Source organism: Macaca mulatta, chromosome 14 (assembly GCF_049350105.2).
Source record: "Macaca mulatta isolate MMU2019108-1 chromosome 14, T2T-MMU8v2.0, whole genome shotgun sequence".
NCBI lineage: Eukaryota > Metazoa > Chordata > Mammalia > Primates > Cercopithecidae > Macaca > Macaca mulatta.
Window position 1 is genome coordinate 58679249 of NC_133419.1, and position 18797 is coordinate 58698045.

Here is an 18797-nt window from a genome sequence, read left to right on the forward strand (position 1 = left end):
AGAATAACGAGAATTGCTCTAAGACTAAAACTAGAGAATCTAGGTTGAAGACACAGGAAAATTGATTTTGACTTATCATGAGGAAGATCTCTGTAATACTAAAAACTACCTTTATATGAAAGAGAGTGGCCCAATGGAGTAAGGAGCTGTATCATTCCTGGTTAGGCAAATGCTGAACAATTATTCGATAGAGATATTATGGAATAATTTAAGTCTCAGATTATATTACTATTGAATTCCCTTTTTACTCTGATAGTCTATGCTTACACGAAATTTGAGGTGATTATATAAAATTTTGGGGGATTTTCAGAAGAGAACATGAAGAACTAGGAAGTATTATTTTCTCTGATACCTTTTCACAAGCTGAAATGCTCTAGGATCTAATGAACCCAGTATTAAAGATTCTTACAGATACTTTAATTGTTTTAATCAGAGCCTATTCTAAGGTTTGTATGCCGAAGACATACAAACTTGAGATGTCTTTGATGTTAGAATTATGCTTGCAATTTGTATTAGCTGTTATTTCAGAATAATCTGGTTGAAACCTCCTAGATTCAATTGTGACTGTGCTTAAAACATGCCCATGGCAGCTGAATTAACTCCAAACTCCTCACAGTAGCACCCAACACCTTTTACAATCAGGAAATGACCTAACTTTTCATGCTTTTTTTTTTCCTATGTTCTTGTTTAGATCGTAGTATTCAGTTTTTAGAACATATTCATTTTCACACTTCTTCCTGAAATAACCTAATTCATAATTGCCTACTAAAATCTTGCTCCTTTTTAAAGGATGTTACCATAGCTCTAAAAGTCAGACTCAGAGGTTACTGCCTATGAGAGAAGGACTTTCTCTCAGCTAGTTTCCTGAGAGCCCCTTTGACATCTTTGTTCCTCAGGCTATAAATTATGGGGTTCAACATTGGAGTCACCACTGTATAGAACACAGATACCATTTTATCCCGTTCTTTTGCAGTCTTGGAGTTTGGTCGCATGTAGGTGAATATTCCTGACCCACGAAAGAGGACAACAACAATAAGATGGGAGCCACAGGTGGAAAAAGCCTTCAGCCTTCCTTCCCCAGACTGCATCTGGATAACAGTGGAGATAATATTCCAATGAGAAACAAGAATCAGGGAGACAGGGGCCAGGAGAATTACCACGCCCATTGAAAAGATGGCCATTGCTGTGTTGTAAGTGTCTGCGGAAGCCAGCTTCAGGAGGGCAGGAGGTTCGCAAAAGTAGTGATTGATTATATTCTGTCCCCAGTAGGGAAGATGGAAAGTAAAGCTGGTATCTACTAAAGACACTAGTGCCCCACTGGCCCAGGACCCAAAGGACAGCCAGGGACACACCCGTTGGGTCATGATGGTGGAGTAGCGCAAGGGCTTGCAGACAGCCACATACCGGTCATAGGACATCACGGCCAGCAGTGCACACTCTGTACACCCGACCAGAAGAAAGACAATTATCTGTGTCATACACCCATAAAAAGAAATGGTTTTCCTCTTTACCAGGAAGTGAACCAACACTTGAGGGACAATGCTAGTAGAGAAACAGAGATCTGCAAAGGAAAGATTTCTAAGAAAAAAACACATGGGAGTGTGAAGGTGAGAATCCAGGAAGAGGAGAGTGATGATGAGCAGGTTTCCAAGCACAGTCAACAGATGAATGATGAAGAAAAGGATAAATAGCAGGATCTGGGTCTGCAAGTCCTGTGAAAGGCCCAGGAAGATAAAGTTGGACACAAAGGTTTGGTTTTCTTCTCCCATTGATACTTTTGCCTGTTTACCTGTTTGGCACAAGAAGAAAGAACACATTTTTGTTGGGTCTATGACATCAAATCTTGTAGAAGAGGGTCATGTTAAAACTGACACCTAGTTGAGTATTTCTAGTTCTTTGCTATCGAGCTTGTTCTGATTAACAATAAATGCATATATTTATTGTTATTAATTGGTTGCAATTTAAACCAAGTTAGTTATTTTCCAAATCCTCTCTCCACAGTACCGCTTTTTAATAAAGTATAATACTGTTAAAGCCCTCTTGGCTAGTTCTGATGTAAGGATGTTAGAGTTCATGTGGATTTTACTAACTGGCTATAAATATACTGTTAGGAAATGACTGTATATACTGTTAGGACTATCCTTATGTGGAAAACTCTACCACTAACTATTTAAAATACCACATATTTAATTATAACATATACTTCAAAAGTGTGAAGTGGTTTTCAGGAATCAAACTTAATTGGCCTATTAAGAAGCAACAGACTTTTGCTGAGTTTAAAAGTAAAGCCTTAGCCGGGCGCGGTGGCTCAAGCCTGTAATCCCAGCACTTTGGGAGGCCGAGACGGGCGGATCACAAGGTCAGGAGATCGAGACCATCCTGGCTAACACAGTGAAACCCCGTCTCTACTAAAAATACAAAAAAAAAAAACTTAGCCGGGCGAGGTGGCAGGCGCCTGTAGTCCCAGCTACTCGGGAGGCTGAGGCAGGAGAATGGCGTGAACCCGGGAGGCGGAGCTTGCAGTGAGCTGAGATCCGGCCACTGCACTCCAGCCTGGGTGACAGAGCGAGACTCCGTCTCAAAAAAAAAAAAAAAAAAAAAAAAGTAAAGCCTTAGCTATCCTACAAAGGCCAAACTATTTGGATTAAGAAATAAAATATTAAAATTAAAGCAATACAAAAAGAAAAAATAAGTTAAAATTTTTGTGATATTTGGATAGGACCAGACTTGAAAAACACAAACACTTTCTAAGAAACCATGAAGAAAAATATGTGCAGAATTTGCCACACAAATTGAAAGACTTCTGTGAGATAATAGAATCATAAGATAAGCCACAAACCAAGAAAAATGTTGGAGGGAGATGTCAGAAAAAAATTTAAATAATTTTATTTTTCTTCAACTTTTATTTTAGAATAAGGTACGTGTGCAAGTTTATTACAAAATTTGGAGTACAAATGCTAAGGTTTGGTGTACACATGAGTCTGCAACCCAAGTAGTGAGCATAGTATCCAAGAAGTAGTTTTTCAGCCATTTCCCCCAGCCTCGCTCTCCCCACTCTAGTTGTCCCCAGTGTCTGTTGTTCCCATCTTTATGTCAATGTGTACCCAATGTTTAGCTCCCACTTACAACTAAAAACATGTAGTATTTGGTTTTCTGTTCCTTCCTTAGTTCGCTTAGGATAATGGCTTCGAGCTGCATCCATGTTGCTGTGAAGAACATGATTTCCTTCTTTTTCATGGCTGCATAGTATTCCATTGTGTATATGTTACACGTTTTCTTTATCCAATCCACCATTGATGGGCACCTGGGTTGATTCCATGTCTTTTTTTACTGTGAATAGTGCTGTGATGAACATATAATTGTGTGTGTCTTTTTGGTGGAATGATTTATTTTCCTTTGGGTGTATATACAGCAATGGGATTGTTGGTATGAGTTTAATTCTTAGTTCCTTGAGAAGTCCCCAAACTGCTCTCCACAGTGGCTGGACTAATTTACATTCCTACTAACAGCATATTAGTGTTTCCTTTTTTCCGCAGCCTCGCCATCATCTGTTATTTCTTGACTTTTTGATGAAAGCCATCTGACTCGTGAAAGATGGTATATCTGTAACAAACCTACAGCTAACATCTGACTGAATGTGCAAAAGCTGGAACCATTCTGTTTGAGAACTGGAACAAGACAAATATGCCCACTCTCACCAATCATGTTCAACATAGTACCAGCAGAGAGAAAAAAACAAAAGGCATCCAAATAGGAAAAGAAGTCAAATTAAATGACCTTATTACATTAAGAGTTTGTATAAAACTCTATGAAAGTTGTGAAGTCCAAGAAATAATGGGCCAAATATGAACAGACTATTTACAAAGAAGAAATGCAAAGAGCTACTAAATATAAGAAAAATATTCAATATTATTAAAGCTCAATAAGTACAATTGAAACAATGAAAGAAATTTTCACTTGGGTAATTATCTAAGATTTTAACACCAAAACCATAACAAAAAATAGCTAGTATATTCATTAAGCATTGAACCCATAACAGCATTAATTTTAGGGTTTTATATGATTATATCTTCCCAATAGCATTATGAGGTAAATTAAAATACTATTAATTTTGTCTTGTAGGTAAGGAAACTGAGGCACAGAAAGGTTAAGTTACTGTCCCCAAATCATACAATTAGCAAGTATAGAATTAATTAGCTGTATAATGAAGGTACAAAAACAGGACACATTTGCAAAAGCAAGTGGTTAGGAAAATTTGTATTACTCTTTCTGGAAAGTAATTTTGTCAATTACAGTAAAAGACTTAAATATTCATGTGTTTTGACCCAGTTCTCAATAGAATATGGAAAGGAAAAATTTGCCCCATACTCAAAATGTAGTCTCAAAAATTGACTTACAGCATGTTTTCAAATATATGTAACTGCAGCAGTGAAAGGGGGCACAATATGGGCAAAATATTGACAATATAAGGGCACAGTATCTATCTAGATGTAATTGGAATTATCAAAATTAGTGAAACAGCCTATTCAAAGAACCACTTCTTCTCCTGCAATAATTTCTGAAATTCCACAAAGAATAACTTATATGTTCTTAGGAACATATCACTGTTAGACCCAAAGTAATGTCTGTCATATCCTCTTTTCCTTTTCTTTTTTCTTTTTTTTTTTTTAGAGGCAGGGTCTTGCTCTGTCTGCTCTGTCACCCTGTCACCCAGGCTGGAGTGCAGCAGTACTATTGTAGCTCACAACAGCCTCAAACTCCTGTGGTCAAGCCAAGCTTCTACCTCAGCCCCAGAATAGTTGGGGCCTGTCATTTTCTTTTTCCCCTTCTCTGGCTGTCTAGGTCTATATGATCACTACTATTTCCTTTGGATCCCACAGATGGTGATTCTTAAAATCATTATCAATAATAATGAGAATCACCTCCCATTGGTACTTACCAAAAGTGGTTTTGCTGTTGTCTTAGAGACCAATGCTAATATATGTTTCCAAAATGCACAGAAAAGACTAGAAGAAAAAAGTTTCCAAAATGTTGAGAGTGGTTGACCCTGGGTACTGGAATAATGGGTAGGTTACTTTAATTCTTTTTTTTTTTTTAATTTTTCACTTTTTAAAAATTATTATTATACTTTAAGTTCTAGGGTACATGTGTATAACATGCAGGTTTGTTACACATGTATACTTGTGCCATGTTGGTGTGCTGCACCCATCAACTCGTCAGCACCCATCAACTCATCATTTACATCAGGTATAACTCCCAATGCAATCCCTCTCCCCTCCCTCCTCCCCATAATAGGCCCCTGTGTGTGATGTTCCGCTTCCCGAGTCCAAGTGATCTCATTGTTCAGTTCCCACCTATGAGTGAGAACATGCGGTGTTTGGTTTTCTGTTCTTGTGATAGTTTGCTGAGAATGATGGTTTCCAGCTGCACCCATGTCCCTACAAAGGACACAAACTCATCCTTTTTAATGGCTGCATAGTATTCCATGGTGTATATGTGCCACATTTAATCCAGTCTGTCACTGATGGACATTTGGGTTGATTCCAAGTCTTTGCTATTGTGAATAGTGCCGCAATGAACATACGTGTGCATGTGTCTTTATAGCAGCATGATTTATAATACTTTGGGTATATACCCAGTAATGGGATGGCTGGGTCATATGGTACTTCTAGTTCTAGATCCTTGAGGAATCGCCATACTGTTTTCCATAATGGTTGAACTAGTATACAATCCCACCAACAGTGTAAAAGTGTTCCTATTTCTCCACATCCTCTCCAGCACCTGTTGTTTCCTGACTTTTTAATGATTGCCATTCTAACTGGTGTGAGATGGTATCTCATTGTGGTTTTGATTTGCATTTCTCTGATGGCCAGTGATGTTGAGCATTTTTTCATGTGTCTGTTGGCTGTATGCATGTCTTCTTTTGAGAAATGTCTGTTCATATCCTTTGCCCACTTTTTGATGGGGTTGTTTGTTTTTTCTTGTAAATTTGTTTGAGTTCTTTGTAGGTTCTGGATATTAGCCCTTTGTCAGATGAGTAGATTGCAAAAATTTTCTCCCATTCTGTAGGTTGCCTGTTCACTCTGATGGTAGTTTCTTTTGCTGTGAAGAAGCTCTTTAGTTTAATTAGATCCCATTTGTCAATTTTGGCTTTTGTTGCCATTGCTTTTGGTGTTTTAGACATGAAGTCCTTGCCCATGCCTATGTTCTAAATGGTATTACCTAGGTTTTTTTCTAGGGTTTTTATGGTTTTAGGTCTAACATTTAAGTCTCTAATCCATCTTGAATTAGTTTTCGTATAAGGAGTAAGGAAAGGATCCAATTTTAGCTTTCTACTTATGGCTAGCCAATTTTCCCAGCACCACTTATTAAATAGGGAATCCTTTCCCCACTGTCTCTCAGACCACAGTGCAATCAAACTAGAACTTAGGACTAAGAAACTCAATCAAAACTGCTCAACTACATGGAAACTGAAGAACCTGCTCCTGAATGACTACTGGCTACATAACGAAATGAAGGCAGAAATAAAGATGTTCTTTGAAACCAATGAGAACAAAGATACAACATACCAGAATCTCTGGGAAACATTTAAAGCAGTGTGTAGAGGGAAATTTATAGCACTAAATGCCCACAAGAGAAAGCTGGAAAGATCTAAACTTGACACTCTAACATCACAATTAAAAGAACCAGAGAAGCAAGAGCAAACACTTTTATTCTTTTCTAAAAGCCCTATATTACCAATATAAGAAAAAAATAAAAATGGGAAAATGTAGTAGTACCTAATTAAGGATGCTGTAAAGTCACTTCTTTACTTCTACTTGATAAGAAGTCTCAATAAAGTAACTGTTATAGGACTAGCCCTCTTGCAGAAAGCAAATATAAAAGAAAATATGTGAAACAGCTATTTTCAGACCTTAAACAACAAACAGCCAACTCAGAAAATAATGTGACATAGCAAGGAAACAAACAAGGTAAGCCCTATGATCACACTAGCTTTATGCCTGGAGGCACTTTCAGGACTGTAGTCCATGGAGTGGGAGCCTAAGGAGAGCATGAGACCCTTGCTGAACTGATGAGACGGAGATCCATAATTGATAGTTTGAATTATGCAAGTGAATAGCAGAATGGAATAAGCTGCAGAAAGGGACTTCAGGAATCTCCCTGAGTCTTGGCTGAATATTAAGCTGTACATACACAGGATAGGACTGCCAGGTCCCAAAATAGCAACTGCCAGGGGGCTCATGGAAGGCTACAAGATTTTGGAATTTCAGTCTGTCAGAGTGAAGAATCTTCATTGAAAACCCCTGACACTGAGGTGATACCTCAGAGAGGGTAGACAGTAAGAGAGGATCGTGATGAGTCAAGCATGCATAATGTAACCCCTAGAATAACCACTAAAATATAAAATAAGAGTTAAAAATAAAACCAAAAATGGAATAATTTTAAAGTACTCAAGAAGAAAGCAAGAAAGGTGGATAAAAGAACAAAGAATACATAGGAATATTAGAAAGCAAGTAAGATGGTAGACTTAAATTTTATCCATAATTATATGAAAAATAAATGGATGGCCGGGTACGGTGGCTCACGCCTGTAATCCCAGCACTTTGGGAGGCCGAGGCAGGTCAGGAGATCTAGATCATCCTGGCTAACACGGTGAAACCCTGTCACTGCTGTAAATGAATACATAAATAAATAACAAAGAGCCGTGCGTGGTGGCGGGAACCTGTAGTCTCAGCTACTCGGGAGTCTGAGGCAGGAGAATGGTGTGAACCTAGGAGGCGGAACTTGCAGTGAGCCGAGATCGCGCCACTGTACTCCAGCCTGGGCGACAGAGGAAGACTCTGTTCAAAAAAAAAAAAAAAAAAGAAAGAAAGAAAGAAAAAGAAATGAACTAAACATCTAATTAAAGGCAGTGATTGTTGTCAGATTGGACAAAAAAGAAGACATAACAATGTTTTGTATACAAGGGATTCATTTTTAAACATAAAAACAGTTGTGTGAAAATAAAAGGATGAAAAATAATATACCACAAAAACACTAGCCATAGAAAAACTGGAATATATGAATATGAAGTATTACCAGAAACAAAGGACATTTCATAATGATGAAGTGTTGTTCACCACAAAGACAAAACCATACTTAATATGAATGCACTTAATGAAACTTCAAAATGTACAAAGAAAAACTGATGTAACTGAAAGGATAATTAGCAAACAAAACAGAAATATTTGAAGATTTCAACACTCTTCCTGACAGAACAAATAGAAAATCCATGAGGATACGGAAGACTTGAACAACATGAACAACCAACTTGGCCTAAAAGACATTTATAGATTACTCTACCCAATAGGTACAACGTATATATTCTTTTCAAATGCAAAAGGAATGTTCACCAACGTTAGACTATATATGCTAGGCAGTAAATCAAGTCTCAGTAACACAGGATTGAAATAACATAGGGCATATTTCCCTGACCATGACAGGATTGCATGATAAACCAATAACAAAAGGATATCTAGGAAATCCTCAAGCATTTGGAAATTAATCAGCACAATTCTAAATAACACATGAGTCACAGAGGAAATCAAGTGAAATTGTAAAATATTTTAAACTGCATTATAATAAAAATATCAGCATTTTAACAAATTCAGAATTCTTTTGAACTTTTAAGGAATGGTAATTACTATTTCATTTACTTCATTCGTAGAGAAAAAAGGAAAAGTCAGTTTTTTCATGAAGTTGACATTAAATGAATACATATAAAATAGATGTAAAGTCAAAATAAAATGAAAGTGTATAGATACCAACAGCATTACATTGGAATAAAGCACTGTGATCAAGTGAGCTTTTATCATAAGTGCTAATTTAGGCCAACATTAGTAAATTTATTAAAACAATTCTTCATATTAATAGATTAGAATGGGAAAAATATCTTAGTAAGTGCCTCAAAAGATACTTGATAAAGTTCATATTTCATTCTTGCTAAGTACTTTGAGTCAAACAGGAACTTAAGCATACTTTTTAAAGAAGAAATCTGAGTATTTCTTCTTTTGTGTAATAATAGATACTTGAAACGAAATGCTAGCATCATGCTTAATGGTGAAATACTAGAAATATTCACATTAAATTCTGAGTTATGAAAAAGGTGTCTGTTTATTTGCCAAGAGTTAGCTAATGAAATAAAAATTAGAAATATAAACTAGAAATGACAGGTATAATTATTGGAAAGGAAAGAGTAAATTGATCACTACTTGTAGGTTGATTTTCTGTTTGTAAATTTTAATATAATCTGAAAAATGATTAGAATAAAAAATCTGTAAGCAGGTAAGTTATATATGTAACTATGTGCATGGTTTTCTTATATATTAATCAGAACTAATTATAAAATTAATTTTAAAAATATACAATTAATGGCCGGGCACAGTGGCTCACCCCGGTAATCCCAGCACTTTGGGAGGCTGAGGCAGGTGGATCACGAAGTCAGGAGTTCGAGACCAGCCTGGCCAATATGGTGAAACTCTGTCTACTAAAAATACAAAAATTAGCCGGGCGTGGTGGCACACGCCTGTAGTCCCAGCTACTCAGGAGGCTGAGGCAGAAGAATAACTTGAATCTGGGAGTCAGAGGTTACAGGGAGCTGAGAGCATACCACCACACTCCAGCCTGGGTGATAGAGTGAGACTCCATCTCAAAAAAATCTAGATATAGATATATATTTTTTGCCAAAATATGTAGGTATGAATTAAATGTGAATCTGTTCAGAAAGAATACAGGAAAAGTCAACATGCATAAATGGAGAAATAAATCTAATTTCTAGATGTAAGATTTAAAATTTAAATAAGATTTAAATATTATAAAGATATCTATTGTTAATTATTGATTCTCATATATTAACATCCCTAATAATTCTCTTTGTGAGAGGTTGTTAAAAGTAAAAATTTCTGAACTCTAGAGATTCTTAGTAGGTTTGTGGTTGAACAATTAAATTTATCTTTTAACAAGTCTATTTGGTGATTTTGATATGAGTATTCCATGAATCATATTTTGAGAAATAGTCCCCAGTAATTATCTAAAAAATAACTGCAGTTATAATCAAAGCCAATAAACAATCTCCGATGGGAAACTTAACAAAATAATTTTAAAGTTTACCCAGATGAATACATGTAAAAATATTCAGAGAAAAAATCTGAAAAATATGAAAAAGAACTGTGGTCATGGGGAGGGTGTGGAGATTTAACCTATCCGATATTATGATTTACTATTAAATTAGGATAATTTATATGCATTGTACTAGTGCAGATATCAATGCCTCAATGGAATAAAATAGAGAAATGACTCAAACTCAAGTATATAGGGGAACAAATGACAAAGATATCATCGAAATCAATAGAAAGGTATATTATTTAAAATAGTGTTAGAATATCTGGTTCTCTGTTGAAAAAGAAAGTATTCTGACATCAGTTCTTCTCCAAAATCTAGATGGATTAAATATCTCAATGTAAAACAAAAAAAAATAAAAATACCCCCTAATATTGCTAGGAGAAATAATAGGTGAATATTTGCTGTTATCTTTCAGTGCGAAAGGACCTTCTAAGGACATCATGAAAACCATTTGTAAAATGAACATAAAACCACAACTTCATAATATGGATGTAAAGATTAAATTATTTTCTGTAATCTTTGAATGGGAAAGGACCTTCTAAGGACATCATGAAAACCATAAACATTAACTTAAGATTGGTATATTTTATTATACAACTATTTTTAAATGAATGGTTAAAGAACACATATATGTAAAATATAAGTAACAAATAAAAAACTACAACATCACAGAGCTTTTAAAACTCAACAATATGAAGACTTCTCAATGGAAAGGATGGAAAAAGAAATTTTAATAAGCAATTCATAAAAGAAATTCAAATATCCAAAAAGATACCTATATAAAGAATGTTCATCCTCACTTACAATCAGAGAAATGTAAAACAAGTAGTTACTGTTTCTTTCTCATCGTTTTAGCAAAGATGAAATAGATTGAAATCACCCACTATATATATTTTTTTTATTATACTTTAAGTTCTAGGGTACATGTGTACAACATGCAGGTGTGTTACATATGTATACATGGGCCATGTTGGTGTGCTGTACCCATCAACTCGTCAGCACCCATCAACTCGTCATTTACATCAGGTATAACTCCAATGCCATCCCTCCCCGCTCCCCACTCCACACAATAGGCCCCGGTGTGTGATGTTCCCCTTCCCATGTCCAAGTGATCTCATTGTTCAGTTCCCACCTATGAGTGAGAACATGCAGTGTTTGGTTTTCTGTTCTTGCGATAGTTTGCTGAGAATGATGGTTTCCAGCTGCACCCATGTCCCTACAAAGGACACAAACTCATCCTTTTTTATGGCTGCATAGTATTCCATGGTGTATATGTGCCACATTTACTTAATTCAGTCTGTCACTGATGGACAATTGGGTTGATTCCAAGTCTTTGCTATTGTGAATAGTGCCGCAATGAACATACGTGTGCATGTGTCTTTATAGCAGCATGATTTATAATCCTTTGGGTATATACCCAGTAATGGGATGGCTGGGTCATATGGTAATTCTAGATCCTTGAGGAATCGCCATAGTGTTTTCCGTAATGGTTGAACTAGTTTACAATCCCACCAACAGTGTGAACGTGTTCCTATTTCTCCATGTCCTCTCCAGCACCTGTTGTTTCCTGACTTTTTATTGATTGCCATTCTAACTGGTGTGAGATGGTATCTCATTGTGGTTTTGATTTGCATTTCTCTGATGGCCAGTGATGTCGAGCATTTTTTCATGTGTCTGTTGGCTGTATGCATGTCTTCTTTTGAGAACTGTCTGTTCATATCCTTTGCCCACTTTTGGATGGGGTTGTTTGTTTTTTTCTTGTAAATTTGTTTGAGTTCTTTGTAGGTTCTGGATATTAGCCCTTTGTCAGATGAGTAGATTGCAAAAATTTTCTCCCATTCTGTAGGTGGCCTGTTCACTCTGTTGGGAGTTTCTTTTGCTGTGGAGAAGCTCTTTAGTTTAATTAGATCCCATTTGTCAATTTTGGCTTTTGTTGCCATTGCTTTTGGTGTTTTAGACATGAAGTCCTTACCCATGCGTATGTCCTGAATGGTATTACCTAGGTTTTCTTCTAGGGTTTTTATGGTTTTAGGTCTAACATTTAAGTCTCTAATCCATCTTGAATTAGTTTTCGTATAAGGAGTAAGGAAAGGATCCAGTTTCAGCTTTCTACTTATGGCTAGCCAATTTTCCCAGCACCATTTATTAAATAGGGAATCCTTTCCCCATTTCTTGTTTCTCTCAGGTTTGTCAAAGATCAGATAGCTGTAGATGTGTGGTATTATTTCTGAGGACTCTGTTCTGTTCCATTGGTCTATATCTGTGTTTTGGTACCAGTACCATGCTGTTTTGGTTACTGTAGCCTTGTAGTATAGTTTGAAGTCAGGTAGCGTGATGCCTCCAGTTTTGTTCTTTTGACTTAGGATTGTCTTGGAGATGCGGGCTCTTTTTTGGTTCCATATGAACTTTAAAGCAGTTTTTTCCAATTCTGTGAAGAAACTCATTGGTAGCTTGATGGGGATGGCACTGAATCTATAAATTACCTTGGGCAGTATGGCCATTTTCACGATATTGATTCTTCCTAACCATGAGCATGGTATGTTCTTCCATTTGTTTGTATCCTCTTTTATTTCACTGAGCAGTGGTTTGTAGTTCTCCTTGAAGAGGTCCTTTACATCCCTTGTAAGTTGGATTCCTAGGTATTCTATTCTCTTTGAAGTTATTGTGAATGGAAGTTCTTTCATGATTTGGCTCTCTGTTTGTCTCTTACTTGTGTATAAGAATTCTTGTGATTTTTGCACATTGATTTTATATCCTGAGACTTTGCTGAAGTTGCTTATCAGCTTAAGGAGATTTTGAGCTGAGATGATGGGGTTTTCTAAATATACAATCATGTCATCTGCAAACAGGGACAATTTGACTTCCTCTTTTTGTAACTGAATACCCTTTATTTCTTTCTCTTGCCTGATTGCCCTAGCCAGAACTTCAAACACTATGTTGAATAGGAGTGGTGAGAGAGGGCATCCCTGTCTTGTGCTAGTTTTCAAAGGGAATGCTTCCAGTTTTTGCCCATTCAGTATGATATTGGCTGTGGGTTTGTCATAAATAGCTCTGATTATTTTGAGATGTGTTCCATCAATACCAAATTTATTGAGAGTTTTTAGCATGAAGGGCTGTTGAATTTTGTCAAAGGCCTTTTCTGCATCTATTGAGATAATCATGTGGCTTTTGTCTTTGGTTCTGTTTATATGCTGGATTACGTTTATTGATTTTCATATGTTAAACCAGCCTTGCATCGCAGGGATGAAGCCCACTTGATCATGGTGGATAAGCTTTTTGATGTGCTGCTGGATTCGGTTTGCCACTATTTTATTGAGGATTTTTGCATTGAGGTTCATCAGGGATATTGGTCTAAAATTCTCTTTTTTTGTTGTGTCTCTGTCAGGCTTTGATATCAGGATGATGTTGGCCTCATAAAATCAGTTAGGGAGGATTCCCTCTTTTTCTGTTGATTGGAATAGTTTCAGGAGGAATGGTACCAGCTTCTCCTTATACCTCTGGTAGAATTCAGCTGTGAATTCATGTGGTCCTGGACTTTTTTTGGTTGGTGGGCTATTAATTATCACCTCAATTTCAGAGCCTGCTATTGGTCTATTCAGGGATTCAACTTCTTCCTGGTTTAGTTTTGGGAGAGTGTAAGTGTCCAGGAAATTATCCATTTCTTCTAGGTTTTCTAGTTTATTTGCGTAGAGGTGTCTATAGTATTCGCTGATGGTAGTTTATATTTCTGTGGGGTTGGTGGTGATATCCCCTTTACCATTTTTTATTGCGTCTCTTTGATTCTTCTCTCTTTTCTCCTTTATTAGTCTTGCTAGCAGTCTATCAATTTTGTTGATCTTTTCAAAAAACCAGCTCCTGGATTCATTGATTTTTTGGAAGGTTTTTTGTGTCTCTATCTCCTTCAGTTCTGCTGTGATCTTAGTTATTTCTAGCCTTCTGGTAGCTTTTGAATGTGTTTGCTCTTGCTTCTCTAGTTCTTTTAATTGTGATGTTAGGGTGTCAATTTTAGATCTTTCCTGCTTTCTCTTGTGAGCATTTAGTGTTATAAATTTCCCTCTACACACTGCTTTAAATGTGTCCCAGAGATTCTGGTATGTGGTATCTTTGTTCTCATTGGTTTCAAAGAACATCTTTATTTTATCACATGACAGGATCAAGTTCACACATAACAATATTAACCTTAAATATAAATGGACTAAAAGGTCCAATTAAAAGATGCAGATTGGCAAATTGGATAAAGAGTCAAGACCCATCAGTTTGCTGTATTCAGGAGACCCATCTCACATGCAGAGACACACATAGGCTCAAAATAAAGGGATGGAGGAAGATCTACCAAGCAAATGGAAAACAAAAGCAGGGGTTGCAATCCTAGTCTCTGATAAAACAGACTTTAAACCATCAAAGATCAAAAGAGACAAAGAAGGCCATTACATAATGGCAAAGGGATGAATTCAACAGGAAGAACTAACTATCCTAAATATATATGCACCCAATACAGGAGCACCCAGATTCATAAAGCAAGTCCTTAGAGACTTACAAAGAGACTTAGACTCCCATACAATAATAATGGGAGACTTCAACATCCCACTATCAACATTAGACAGATCAACGAGACAGAAAGTTAACAAGGATATCCAGGAATTGAACTCATCTCTGCCCCAAGAGGACCTAATAGACATCTACAGAACTCTCCACCCCAAATCAACAGAATATACATTTTTCTCAGCACTACATTGCACTTATTCCAAAATTGACCACATAGTTGGAAGTAAAGCACTCCTCAGCAAATGTACAAGAACAGAAATTAAAACAAACTGTCTCTCAGACCACAGTGCAATCAAACTAGAACTCAGGACTAAGAAACTCAATCAAAACCACTCAACTACATGGAAACTGAACAACCTGCATCTGAATGACTACTGGGTACATAACGATATGAAGGCAGAAATAAAGATGTTCTTTGTAATCACCCACTGTATTTTTGACAGTAGAACAGATATGAAAAATGTCGGCATGTACATTTATAAAATCTCCCTACAAGCCAATTTGAACAGATTTAAAAATTATAAAATGAACTTATACTTTTTCCTAAACAGCTCAAGTTTTAGGACTTTATATTTTGGAAATAAGTATAGTTATGCCCAAAGCTTTGTTTCAGAGGATACTCATACACGGAATTATTTCCAGACTAAATCAACCCACAGTCAAATAATAGGTGTTGTGTTAAATAAATGATAGTTTTCCTATATAATAGAACCTATACATATAGAGAAGTGGGTACGAGGGCAGATGTCTTAGTCACACATACCTGGTTGAATCTTTGTTCCCCATTTCCTAGCTCTGTGACTTTAGACAATTTAACTCCGTTTGTCTGTTTTCCTAATTTATAAAATGAATATAAAACCACAACTTCATACCATAGATGTAAAGACTAAATTAAGAACTTAGTGGAAAATTTGCATTATGCCTGGAAACTAAAGAAATGACTGCAACATTAATGGTTATTATTATGATGATAATATGATAAATTTATGTCATTAAAAATTTAGGTAGGAGTGTATTTTCCATGGAAAGATGTTTGACATACTGTTGAAATTAAAAAGTAGGTTACAAAATTGCATGTATGAGTATGATTTATATATATGGTGCCTGTGTGTGTGTGTATGACTGTGAGTGTGAGTGTGTAGAGAAAGAGAATGAGAGCATGTGTGCAAGAGATGACTCTGTTAAAAAAATACCTTTACCACATTAATAATTCTTAACACACAATAAAAATTTAGAATTCAGGTACAGTATATAGAGAATGGTTATCTATATCTCAAAGACAGGATATGTGTGTATATGTGGATTGGGAAGAATGTAGCTTAATCTGAAAACAGGAAAGTAGTCAAATAAATCAAAAGGACTAACTAAGATGAAATGCAGTCTCATTCATATTCCAAGGAAGACCATGGATAATTATACTTTCACACTCTGCAGATTTCATGTAACTTTGTAAACTTTCCTAATTAATTCAACAAATGTATCTCTTTATCTAATGCAGAGAGAAAATGAAGAAGAAAAAATAACGGGTAAAAATAGAATAAAGAGAATAGACTTTAGAAGAAATCAGGGAGGGGAAGCTGAACACAGAAGTCAGGAATTCAGAGATGTAGAGAGAAGACAGAAAGAGGAAAGGGAGTACAGGAAGAGATATGGAAGGCAGGTTGTTTTCCCAAACTGAAAGGACAAGCAATGCATCTGTTATCTCTCTGAGGCCCTAACAACATTTTAATTAGTATATCCTTCAGATATCTTCTCTTAAGAGTCTCACACAGGCACAGAGTTGCACACAAGGGAATTCTTCCTTGACACACACACACACACACATCCCAAGCCACATGGACTTTCTCTCAGCTTTACAAACTTAGTATCTCATAGAACATGCAGATATTCAAGATACGCTCACACAATTATTTTATATTCTTTTTATGCATCCCCTTGGCTATCAAATCTTCCACATAATAAACAGTATCAGAGGAGGTACTGAGCCAACTGGATACTGACCAAGTCTGAGTCATGTGGGAACTTATTCTGACTTGTACGGGAAGCATATTTGCATATTGAGTGTATGTGATGGCACCTGTAGTGGGTATCCTTACCCATGCTGGGAGGGCAGCACTGATTGTAATTGGACCTACTCTCTTCTATGTGCCTTAGATCACCAGGGGATTGGAGCCAGCAGTGCCAGCATTCTTACAACAGTGTATTCATGCAATCTTGGTTCTTTCATATCTCTTAGACCCAGAGCATGACCAAGCTCTTGATGAAGCTTCTCAAAGCATGATTCCTAGTGTCCTTCCAGCTCTTTGCCTATTTAGTGGGCCATCCACTAGGGAAGATGGTGGAACAAATGCAAACTGAGGGAGGCAATGAAGACCCAAGGGCTGACAACAAAGGGCAGGGGAGAATCAGGCAGAGGTACTTTTCAATAGTAAGAGGAAAGTAATGTAGGAGGGTACAGCCTATATGATCTCTCTGAAAACAGTCTTATCCATGAAGGAGAAGATCTGGAGGAGGGTTTTTAGGCTGGGATTCTGGAGGAGAAGAGTGGGAATTGAATTGTCTCTGGGAATCTAGCAAGGGAAAAATTGATGTGTAAGAGAGAAAATAACAAAGTTCACCTTCCCATTACCTTGCCTGCTTCCAACCCCCAATCAGTATTGCAGAATCCTACAGTTTGAGGCCTATCAGTGGCTTCTTCTCTCTCACCTGAGGGCAGAGACAAAACAGAAACAGCACTGTGAGGTCACTGGTGAAGGAACCAAGGGTCTGCAGATCCACACTTCAAGGACATTCACCTGTTTGAGGTTGCCTCCTGAGCAGTTCCTCCCAAGGCCTGTACTAGAGTGATCCTAGGAGTCTGACTTCATTCCAAGCCTTTTTACTTTACTCAAGGTACAAATTCTAATTTACCTAGGTTCCACTTCTGAATAATGTATTTTCCTTTGAGAAAATAATTAAAAGTGAGGTCCTGAGAATTATGGCAACAGGGAATTCCCTGGAGCTTTTAAAACCCTCAACTTTATTACTTTTTTCTATCCTCTGAGACACTCTGGGGCACTTTGCCTTATGTTCAAAACCACAGACTAAAGTTTCTAAATCATACTTACCCTTCTTCCAAACCTTACACCATTGTCATTAAAAATGGCATCAATAGATATATTCTCAGGGGTTCATTAGTTTTCAAACTTGTGTCTTTGTTTACATGGTAATTAAATAAAAATGAAAATGAGCAGGTATTGGATCACCTGTATGCTGACTTTCTAATTGAATAATACAACTTGATTTCAGGCCTTGTGCTTTCATTTTAGTTCATGATTATTTGAGTGCTATGTGACCACCTTACATAGTGGAGTATAATTTGGTTAGCACTGTCCTAATATCAACATGACAATGAAGGCTTTAAATGTGTTGTAATACAGTTGCATGCTTTTACTGGACATAAAGTTAGAGCTTTTTTTTTTGAGGGGATAATTCACATTAAAGGACAGTTTTGTAGAATGAGACTTCAGTTTGTTAAACCATTAAATCAAGAACTTGTTTTGGCCCCATCAAAATGGAATTATTCCTATAATTCTCTCTAGCTAATGATAACATTCAAAACAAAGGCAAATTTTATATCTAAATAGTACATCCATATCCTCTAAAGCAGAGGGTCCCCAATCCATGGGCCATGGACTGGTTCCAATTCCTGGCCTGTTAGGAACTGGTATGCACAGCAGGAGTTAAGCAAGCAAAGCTTCATCTGTATTCACAGCTACTCCCCATCTCTCACATAACCACCTGAGCTCGGGCTCTTGTCAGATGAGTGGCGACATTAGATTCTCATAGAAGTGCGAACCCTATTGTGAGCTGCACCTGTGAGGGATCTAGGTTGCATGCTCCTTATGAGAATCTAATGCCTAATGCTCTGTCACTGTCTCCCATCACCCCCAGATGGGATTGTCTAGTTGCAGGAAAACAACCTCAGGGCTCCCACTGATTCTACATTATGGTGAGTTGTATAATTATTTAATTATATTTTACAATGTAATAATAATATAAAGTACACAACAAATAAAATGCGCTTGAGTCATCCTGAAATCATCCCCACC

At 36.8% G+C, this 18797-nt stretch overlaps 1 protein-coding gene across 1 annotated transcript; it reads right to left on the reverse strand.

Moving 5' to 3' along the window:
- Positions 1 to 824: 824 nt before the first annotated feature.
- OR2D3 (olfactory receptor family 2 subfamily D member 3) lies at positions 825 to 1817 on the reverse strand. The gene is given in 1 exon segment (NM_001194381.2): positions 825 to 1817. A coding segment is annotated over 1 exon segment (993 nt).
- Between the last annotated feature and the right edge of the window lie 16980 nt (positions 1818 to 18797).